At 38.3% G+C, this 11,370-nt stretch overlaps 1 protein-coding gene across 7 annotated transcripts in view; it reads left to right on the forward strand.

Moving 5' to 3' along the window:
* Window positions 1-7,919, forward strand: part of ERC1 (ELKS/RAB6-interacting/CAST family member 1) — a 176,379-nt gene extending 168,460 nt beyond the window's left edge. For all 7 annotated transcript variants that reach the window (XM_058189594.1, XM_058189593.1, XM_058189595.1 and 4 more), the window contains one exon: window positions 2,069-7,919. In XM_058189594.1, the coding sequence (XP_058045577.1) occupies window positions 2,069-2,206 (138 nt within the window). In that variant the 3' untranslated portion in view covers window positions 2,207-7,919. The remainder of the gene's footprint in view (window positions 1-2,068) is intronic.
* The last annotated feature ends 3,451 nt before the right edge of the window (window positions 7,920-11,370 follow it).

Consider the following 11,370-nt stretch of genomic DNA (forward strand, 5'->3'; position numbering starts at 1 on the left):
AGTCCCCCCAGAAAATTCAGACCATGTTCCCAGAAGCCAAATATCTCCAGTCAGCATCATTTGGATAGCCCGTCGTTCACTTGTATTATTATTTTTTTCCTGTACTGGTTGTCTTCCATGAACTAGGTTTTTAGCTTTTTTCATAGTTCTTAAAAGTCTATTGTAATTTTGTATCTGTTCTATTCAGTGTAAATTATTCCCATGTAGATTAGCAAGAAATAGTCTATATTAGTGGGTTTTAAGTTGATTAAAAACACCCCATTGATATGGCTGCTCAATATTCAGTGCTCAGTTTAGCAAGCGTCGTCTTGGGATAGGACAACTTTAGAAATAGTCAACCTAGAGCTTCCAGAAACAATTGAATACACCTAACTCCAAACCTGCAAACAGTCCTTCCTGATGGCTTCATACAGATATTAAGTAAGAATTAAATAAGAATAAACATAGAATTTTGCAAGATCTCCAAGACAGGTCCCAAAGAGTTAAGTAAATGTTTTTATTTTATATATATAAATAATATAAACACACACACACACGTGCGCACACACATACATATATACACACACACACATATACATACTCACACACATGTATATAAATATATAAGTGTGTGTGTGTATACATACATATACTGACAAAGAAATAAAGGGAGACTAGTATAGATCTATTTCAAGCTATTTAGTTCTCATCAGCTAGTCATTTGAACTTGGGATTCAAATCCCAGCTGATGAGAGCTAAATAACTTGAAATAGATCTATACTAGTCTCCCTTTATTGTTTTGTCAGTAAATATAAATTTAATACAAAATAGTTTGTCATGAAAGCGACTGCCTGTGAGGGCTCCTGGATTGGGGCTGAAAGGCGAAAGGGAAGCAGTATGCTCCCTCCCATATTTGGGTAGAGCAGGTTGCTTCAATAGGAAAAAAACCCAATATATATATGATCTGGTGCCAAAGGGTGGGTTGTATTGGTGGAATTTGTTTTGTCCTTTTATGAATGTTGTATGTTTATAATTTGCTATGAATCCATTAAAGATAGATAGTCCTGTGAATATGATAAATTGTTACATTAAAAGCCATTCTGGAATATGAGTAATATCTCAGTTTCTCTATGTTGCTGCAAAAATTCAGTGACCAAATTCTGTTTTTGTGCAAAATCTAGATTTGAATCCAAACTAAAAAGTGTCTAAATAACCAAGTTTTTCTGCCAGTTCCTGGTGCTCCAGATTCACAGAGAGACTTCACTGGAGATGCCATATTTTCATCAGCCACAATTTAAAATCGGTCAAAATCATAGATGTCTTTGCATAAAATACTGTGGTCCCTCCGTGTAGCTTGGCTTTACTTTTAACTATACCAGTTTTTCAATATAGTATCTCTACAAAACATTTATGAATGCCATAATAAAATTATACATTTAGAAATATATTTTGGACTGACATGTAGATACTTCATATTTGTTAACACTGTTTTAAATACATTTTATGACCTTTGTAGCCACAGTTGTTATCATGGCAGTTACTAAGTTAGTAACATGGTTGTTAAGTGAATCTGGCTTCACCCTTGGCTTTGCTTGTCAGAAGGTCACAAGGGTGAACACATGACCCCAGGACACTGCAACTGTCATAAATACGAATCAGTTGCCAAGTGTCTGAATTTTGATCACATGACGATGGGGATGTTCCTTCAGTTGTAAGTATGAAAAACAGTTGTAAGTCATTTTTTTCAATGCCATTGTAAGGTTGAACTAGGCCAGGGGTCTGCAAACTTGACTCCTTTAAGACTTGTGGTGGAAGACTTGCTGGCTGAGGAACTCTGGGAGTTGAAGTCCACAAGTCTTAAAGGAGCAAACTGTAGCAAATTGAGGACTACCCGTATCTAATGGAACAAGGAGCTGCAGTTGATTTCAGTGTATATTCAGATTATATAATTGTCTCCAAATAACCTGGGAAAGGCCCTTTTATTTTTTTTAACAACCCTTAGAGGGAAAATTGAATCTTGATTTGGCCGTTTAATGAACCCGAGTGCAGGGACTGAAAGTTTTCTTTTTCTCTCTCTCTTTCCTTGTAGCTTCACAACGAGCTGGAAAAGGCCGAGAAGGACAGCGCAGAGCTACAAGAGTTTGCGAATGCCATTCTCCAGCAGATAGCCGATCACTGCCCAGACATCCTGGAGCAAGTTGTCAATGCACTTGAGGAATCATCGTGACTGAAGCCAGCACTGCTTCTCCACAGCAGCCTGCCACGGGGTCAGGCCCTCCCAGTTCAAGGAGTCATGAGAATAATAAAGCATATGAAAAGGGGAGGGGGAGGAAACACCCTTGGTGCACCTTTTTATAAACAAATGAACATAAACTGGTAGTTCCTCCAGTCGATAATGCCTGCATTCATCTTCTTACTGCCTTTCTCCGTCGGAATATATGCCGCACAGTACTTTCCCGGTGGCTCTGGGTTGTGTCTGCTCTGAAATTTGCCAAGACTAGAAAGTGTGACGAGGGCACTTGCCTTTATTTTACTTTCCAAGTAATGAAACCTTTGGCCTGCGTGGGGAAATCAATGTCCTCCAATAGTGTCTTACAATTGGCCAACATCCATTTAGCTAGGTTTGCTGCTTACGTCTCTACAGGAGGGTTGATCCTAAAGGAGAGGCGGGAAGTGTCCCCCCACTTCTTAGTGATGCATTCTGTTAAATAAGTATGGGATGCGTTCCTGTGTTTTCCTTATTGTTCTGCTTATTGTGAGCCTCACCTTTTGTTTACCAAATGAGCTGTGAAATCTGGTGGCTGGTTTCTTCAGCTCGTTTTCTTGGTATTTTAATCAACTTTACTATAACACTATTGTTGCATTTTTGGTTGAACTGTGCCCTTTTTTCCCCCCTCCCCACTTCTCTCATTTTATCTGTTTTCTGGGTTCTTGGGGAGTTGCATCATATCCATTGTGATATGTTCCAGAGCCTCCATCAGTGATTGAGCGATCGGAATAGCTTCTCTACATGGTATTAAGTTAACATATTGCAATTAACAGCCTAATTAGGAATCTGAACATTCATCTGAATCTGAACAGGAATCTGAGTCCCTTGGGAGATAGGGCAGTATAAAAATGCGATTAAATAAATAAATAAATTTGAATTCTATTAATGAAGAAAGCACATATTTTGACCAAGGGCGCAACTACTTCTATGCATAATTTATTCTTAAATTCTTTGGTTTTACTATATTCCTACCTTCTTTAAACTAATTTCCTTATTTCAGGCTTCAGGGTGATGAGGAACCTTTAGAGCTTAAATATGCTCCTTCTTTGACAAAGAATGCAATGTCTACAATATAGTCTCACTCTTAAAGATGGTTTTTTTTCCCTTCCTTTCTGGATGCTATACATTTCATTCTTCATCGCTAAGGTCCCCTTTTCCCTGCTGCCTCACCTCTGCCCAGCAGATGCCTATGTTCAGATCTGGAAAGCCAACTCACACGACACGTCATGCATTCGATTTTGAAAGAATGCAATCGGGCCAATTAGGTGCTCATGTTGGTCTTGTAGGTGCTTCAGAAAACGGACTGGGCATCAATAAGCTTGGCTTTGAATTGTAAACAGTCTTTCTTCCTATGAGTTTCCTAATGAAGGGTTCATATTGCTCTTAGTTAGCACCTCCATGGTTTTAGAGATCTGTAATGATAGCTTAAAAGCAACTAGAGCCTCTAGTTAATGCTTTTTGACATAAAAGAGAAGAGACCTGAGTGATCTTAAGTTGCCTTCACCGGAAGGCATATAGACAGCAACTACACATAACTACACCATGTCTCATATCAAAGCCACATCTTTGGCCCTATTGCTTGAAAAGCATCTTTTGGTAGGACCTGCTGCTTTGAAAGCTTCCTTTCAGGTTTTCCTCCTTCATCCCTAATTACTCACTGTAGGAATTTAATGCTGCCTATAAAACCATCTCAGCCTTCAGGCCTAACATTTGCCACCAGTGCTTATCCTATTGAGTTATATGGTTGGATCTTCAGCTGCCCTTGTTCTCTGCTGTAAAATAATCCATTCTCTGTAGGAAAAGCTCTGGAATTTCCTTATCTCTGGTTGAAATTACTTCTGCTTGTAAAACTTAGCTGAGATTCTCCTTGATAGTTTTTTGTTTTGTTTTGTTTTGTTTGAAGGAGGAATTTTTGTGAAAAATGGAGAAGATAGTTTGTGGTTGTTGCTACATTCTCATGTGCTTATTGCCCTGTTTATACTAATGCTTCTTGAGCATTTAACTCTTCCCCTACATGGGGCTACATTAATGCAAAACACGATCTGTTACAAAAAATATATATAATATTCCGAGAGCTTCTTAAAGGTCCCACTGCAAAGAAATGGCGATAGGTACAATCGTTTGCATTCCATTCACTACATTCTGGGCAGAAGGGGAGAAATTTGTTAAATTACTCTTTATTAGTATAGCAGCTGTTGAATTCTTGCCATTCTTACCACAGATCTGGACTGGAACTCCCATGTTGCTCTTCTTTTCCTTGTTGTATAAAATCTTTTCCGTCTACCGTGGATTCTCTTGTTTAAGGATGGATCTAAGCCTTCAATAAAAACTTGGGAGAGAGAAAAATGCACAAACAAGTTCTTAACTGCAAACAACAATCTAACAGCAGTAAAATATTGCAGGTAATCTTGATGCCATTTGGAAAGAGGGCCTGTCTTTCTTCACATCTCTAGGAACTGTGGACCTTAAATACAAGGTGTTGGCCATGAATTTGTAGAACAACCATCCTATTCCGGTTGGCCATGTCATTTGGGAATTCTGGACGCTTCAATCATGACCTCTCTGGAGGTTGTAAGGTTAGAAGTAATTCTGGAAGAGCATGATATTCTTACTCCCTTTTTACCATAAGGTAGAAGGAGGTTAACAGTCTTGTAGATTTAAACAACATTGGCTCCACTGGAAGACAAAATGAAATGCTCAGACCTATGTCTGGTAATCTGATATTTCATTGAACCAGTCATGGCTTTCCTCAGTTTTGATATCTTTATGGTCTGCTACAAGTAAGACCAAGCTTTTGTGTCCAGAAAATATACCCCACGAAGTTTTTCTGGAAAAGCATTCTTTTTTTTTTAATGTGCCTTGTTACTCGCTTCAGTTTTACATGAATTTTATTTAGATTAGCCATGTTAATACATCTTTACTGGGTAATGAGGCGGTGTCTGTTTTGAGAATTGTTCTCCTTTTCTTTCAAGCTCTGAAAAGCTGATTTTCTGTTAATAAAATATGTTCCATGATCTCCAAAGATGCTACACAGAGAGAATTTGAACATATTAAGAGCTGCTTGAAAGATTAAGGTAATTTCTTGTGCCAGCCTCGTTGGATTGTTTTAATGATCCAGGTTTTCACTCTTAATTTCATCAAAACAGATTTCAAACATTTTTTAAGAGGAAAAGAGAACTTCAGGTTCAGAATTATGCAGTTATAATTGACATGTCAATGTAAAACACCTTTCTTTTTTAATTATTTGTTACAATGACTACTTTTGGCCCTTGTTTTATGTAGGAATGCCAAGTACTTATCTGAGAACTCCCAAAGACTTGCAATAGCTAAAGAAACAAAGAGTACAGCAAAATAGATATCATTTTTTTGTAATGTGGTGGGGGAGGGTTAAAGATTGCTGGAAATATATACACATCCACGTTCATCAGTAGTATTAAACATCTGTTTATCAATTCTAATATTCTGTCAGGAAAATTTCTGTATCTGAACTTAAAATAAACTTCTAATCTCATACAAGTAGATGATCGCCATAGCATAGAATCCTGGAGTGACCTTATCAAATGGAAATAGGATGCATTTTTGTCACAGTTGTTGGAATCCGAGAGATGCTACTTCAGCAAAAGAAGTAAAAGCAGACTCCTGCATATCGAATGCATTCTCCTCTGGAAAACGTGACAGAGCAGAGAAATTGGGCAGTGGGATGGTTGGGGGCTGCCAAAGTTACCAAGACAAACTCTTCTCTTGCCAAACACTCAGTCTTTATCAGTGCAACCGGTGCTGTTTTTGTAACGAAACGTTTTTTACTTTTTTTCCATTTATAAAGGAAGCTGTTACCTTCTGAACAAAATGGCTGTCTGTCGACATTTTTTTAAAAACGAGAATAAAAGCATTTCCGAACTTTATAGTGTCAAAGCGTAAAACATAAGAATACTGATTTTTTTTTCCAGTGCGTGTGGTGAGTGCTGTAACCCTGTCATCATTGGTATTCTTAAATCTTTCAGGGTTGGGTTGTTTTTGTTGTTTTTGTTTTTGTTTTAATTTTATTTTTCTGTTTCGTTCTCTGCTTGTCAATTTACTGTCTGTGTGATCCTCTGGCTGGGGCAGTTACTGACTGTGTGTCTATTGTCTGATTTTAAATTTAAAAAAAAAAAGGTAGAGTAGAAATCGAAAAGTTGTACTTTAAAAATATAAACACTAAATGTATTTGTCCAAAGGAATTCAAATATGAATAGGCAAAGTTGTGAACTCCTCCTTTTACAGTTATCTTAGGCAGTTCCCAATCTTGTTCATTTTAAGCATGGCTGGTTGGGGAATTTCTGGAAGTTGAAAGTCCTTAAAGTTGGCAAGATTGGGAAACTCTGGTCTAAGGAAATGGATGATTTAGGTTCAAGTTACTTTTAGTTGCCTTGGTCAGACTTGAGGAAGACCGGACCAGTGTGGCCTCACTGTATCACTACGGAGTCCTTTTACAAGAGAAAAATAAATTAGTCCTGCAGTTGTGTTGTTGTTTTTTCAAGTTTCCTAGTTTTTTTAGTTGTGCAAATTTAAATTGAAGGGATGCATGGAAGCTGGCATTCATAACTTTGATTTTTTTTTTTACACATAAATTATATTTCCAATGCCTCTGCCAAGAGTTCCATTGTTTCTTTGAAAATATAATCTTAAAGGGCTTGTCATTGTGGTAGAAGATTTCTACTACTGCTCCAGGGTTTGGCTAACATAAATATGCATAGCGTAATTAGATTTATTATTGCTGCTAAATCGTATCTTACAAAACATGAATGTACTTTCAAACGTTTAAACCTGGTTAGTTTGGGGAATATCTATCAACCTTTTCCATTTGAAATAACCAGTGTTTCAGCAGAGATGTATCTGATTTACTATCAAGTGTTCCTGCCAGAATAAGAACGCTGAATTTATTACAGATGGTTTGTAATTTCACCCATGGGACATTCTTATTAATGCTGCATCTTAAAAGATTTGAGCCAAGTTTAATACATAATTGCCTTTACTTTTTCCCCATCTGTTTTTGGCTTAGATGAAGTAATGTATCTTTCAAGCATTCAACAAATAAACTAGAATTTGTCAAGAGCATCTCCTTAAATACAAACAGCTCATAAGCTTGACTTACCTGCATCAGTCACATTACATATCATTTTAAGGATATGATCACATTGGTTCAAGTGAATGAGATGCTCTATAACCTGAAATACATGCTGTTAATTCATCCCAGCCAAAACAGTTGGTTATTTTCATCAGACTTAGTTCATAATGAACTTAGAACACTAAGTTCTGTTTTATCAAATTAATCACGAAGACAGCATAGTAGACTGTCATAGGGGTGAAAAATAGTGGGATGGCTCCCCGTGTTTATATTCTGCATGTGGGCATAATAAAGAGGGGATTTTTTTTTTTAATCTACTTGGAAAGTGATGTGTTGCACTTTAATAGAGGAGGAGACAACTTTTGCATATATAGTCTGACATATGTTGAGTTCCTTTTGGAAGGACTAGCAGTGGGAGATAATAGATGTCTGTAATACAAGTGGATATGCTGCCTTCAACATATATGTGTTTAATTGATGGAGTCATGTTACTGACAAGATAATGAATTGCAAAGAAATTGTGTTATATATTCAACTTTGCCTTGATAATATAAACATTTTTGTTCAGTTGTTTCTTTTTTTATTAACAAAGTTCATGAGATTATAAACTTGTTTAAAAATTAGACGTTATGTCCTTTTATATATATATATATACTTTAAAGTATCCTATTCCAAGATGTGAAATGTTCAAAGTGATGAGTCCTGTGACATCACACTTCTTACAATATCTCGGATGTGGTTATTACACAGAGGATGTGTAGATCTGGTGGGAACCATCTTGGGAGAGAGTTGTGAGCCAGCATTCCTCCAGTATGGTACTTAAGGCATGTTGATTATACCAGTGCTTAATCATAGATGACACATAGATCTTTATAAAAAAAATCTGTTGGATGGAATTGGCTTGCCTTTTTAGCACAACAAAGGATGTGCTCATCTGTATATCTTTATGAATATAGTTTTTACAAGTGGTCCCCTATGCTTCTGGTTCTCACAATCAATTTTCTTCACCACACAAAGCCATGGCTGCTGATATCTCTCCACTTCTGGTGCCCATCAAATATCTATTTACTTTGTGATACTTGCCCGAAAGAAAGTCATTTTTTTTTCTACACAATTCTGGCCAGGGAAAATGGGGCCTAAGATTGTGGCTTGTCCCCATTGTTATTGACAATGTCACTCTCAGAAAATGACAGTTGTCAATTGCGTCCCCAACTTTGTGTACTAGAACAAAATTAGTTTCATTAGTCTAATAGTATAGCCATGGTTTCAAGAGACATGTTGAGACTCTAGAAAAAATGCAGAGAGAAGAACAATTAAAGACTAAAACGTGAAGAACGGTTACAGGAACTGGGCATGGCCAGTCTAGTGAAGAGAAGGATAATGATAGCAATGTTCCAATATTTGAGGAGCTGCCACAGAGAGGAAGGAGTCAAGCTATTATTCAAGGCACCTGAAGGCCAGACGAAGAATAATGGATGGAAATTGATCAAGGAGAGATTCAAAAAAGAAATAAAGAGAAATTTTCTGAGGGGAGAACAATCAACCAATGGAACAGCTTGCCTTTGAAAGCTGTGGGAGCTTCACCACTGGAGGCTTTCAAGAAGAGATGAACTGCCATTGCCAGAAATAGTGTAGGGTCTCCTACTTGGCCGGGGGTGTGTGGACTAGATGACTTACAAGGTCCCTTCCAACTCTGTTAATGTTTAATTTTCCCATCCTCACCAAACTATGGCACAGCCTGGCAATTTTTTCCCCAAGTTCCCATAATGATTATCCCCAGGTTGCTCAAGAATACATTTCAGCTCAGCAGTTTGAAAAGGCCCAAGGTATATAAAACGTATAATGCTTGGCACCCACTATTTAGAATTGAGGTCTGTCAGAGATATTCTAATTTGGCTTGGAGTTCTGATTCAATTTTAATTTGGACCTCTAATTAGAGATGTATTGGAGTGGGGGCACAACATTAGGGCCGAGAGGAGAGAAACATGCTACATGCTGATTGTATGGATTGAGAAACTTGTGTGGCAAAACTACACTTAAACTTAATTGTTTCTGCCACACTTAACACCATTTTCCAGGAATTTAAAAGGGGTGGATAGCTGTGGCCAGATTGGGGTAAAATGGCTACAGAGCCTCAGGAAAGGAGACCTTCCTAGAAGTACATATGTTGCCAATTACTCCTCTATTAACCTGTACAAGAAATGGGAAAGAAGCTAAAATCCACCACCATCACACACCCCTCCACAAAAGAAACGGGGGGGGGATCCAGTTTTTTCATATACAACCAGCTTGTGCTGCTTTTTCCCACTTTAGGATCATATCTCCTTAATGACAAAAGATCTGGGCCATTTTGAAATACACAGGTATTAAAATGCAAGAATGTGGAAACCAGGTGTTCTCTAGTGCAGGGGTCTCCAACCTTGGTAACTTTTAAGGCTTGTGGACTTCAACTCCCAGAATTCCTCAGCCGGCTGAGCAGGAGTGCTCTAGTGGATGTTTTTGACCCCAACTGGAGATAGAATTGATCAAGCGGTGGCTCTTGACTGTGTTGCTGCTGCCACGGTCGCCCGTCACTCTTAAGCGGTCTTGAACTTCTGCCATTCTGCAAATCAGGAATATTCTTTGCATACCAATACAATTTATTACTGTTCCATGGTGTATTTTGGCTTTGTCTTTATTTGCCTTACTGTAACTGTCAAGATAATCAAGACAAACTAATTACACAGTGGCCCAGGGATCACCTAAGGAGGGCTCAATTGAGTCTGAGAAACATAACACCCAAAGCAGAACAACCAACGTGTTATTCTTTCTGGGTAACCAGCTGAGATGAATGCAGAGGTTCTCCCAAGTTTTGGGGAAAGAAAATGGATGCTTTTAACAAATGTGTTTCTAAATTGCCAGTGGACAGCAGCCCAGGAGGAACAGCTGTCTTCTCTCTCATGGTTCTTGAATTTTGGGAAGGGATGCAGTTTGAGAAAAAGGCCCACAGGGGAAGAAGCGGCATCCATTAAAACAGTTGTTACCCAAGTCAAATTCCACTTTTTTGCCCCGACAACTTGACAGGACATCTGATTCCCAAACACATTTACTGGAAAATATAGTTTGTTTAGTTTAATAGGAGCTCCTTAATTGAAGGATCCCTGACATAATGGGAGCCATGCAATTTTCTCCATTGCTGCATTTTGCACTGTTTTAGTCATTATTTTGTGCACAGTTCTTCCTATGTGGGAAGAACAGGAATGCTGTGGTTATTGTGCATGTTAGCATCATTTTACCCTTCAAAAAGGTTAAAAAAAAAAAACCAACCTCATTTTCAGTTCCATCCTATTATCCAGGTTTGGTGACTAGGATTGGGAGATTTCCACCATATTCCTTTTAAGGGTTTCAAGGTGGAGAGGAAGGGCGTTGAACTCCAAGGAAGACTTCCTGACTCATACAAGCTGACAACCCGTACACCAATATTATATACAACCTCATTTCTCTCTTGAGTAAGGGACCTTATCCTGGAAATGAGAGATGACGCGATGCATTTGTTTTGAAGGCTGAACCTAGCTTCTTTTTCCCATAATGAAAGTTAGCAGCCCTAACTTTCCTGCCTTTTGAAGACAGCCATAACTAGAGCAACATGGAAAGAAGACCGTGTGCAAGACTACATATGCAATGATATGAAAGGAAAGCTTAGGTCAGCTAACTAGCCTAACTTGCCCTAGTCCAGAATAAGCAATGGAGTCTACTTGAGCCAGAACTGAACCATCAAACAGGAGTCAGAACAACTTTTACATGATCCTGAGAAATCTGATACTGAGGGGTGGAATCAGGGAGCTTTAAAGGAGGACCACAGCACCCTAAAGAAATTCATGTAACCAGAAAGACAAAACATAAATTGCAATAATAGATGGGACCAGAGATGGCATTCAGCCGGTTCAGACCAGTTTGCCTGAATCTGTAACAGAAATTGCGGGTGAATTTCTGTAGCAGAAATTCCACCCACCCTGGCTCTCTGCCATCCTATTTAGGC

This window comes from Ahaetulla prasina, chromosome 7 (genome assembly GCF_028640845.1).
Source record: "Ahaetulla prasina isolate Xishuangbanna chromosome 7, ASM2864084v1, whole genome shotgun sequence".
NCBI classification, from domain to species: Eukaryota; Metazoa; Chordata; class Lepidosauria; order Squamata; family Colubridae; genus Ahaetulla; species Ahaetulla prasina.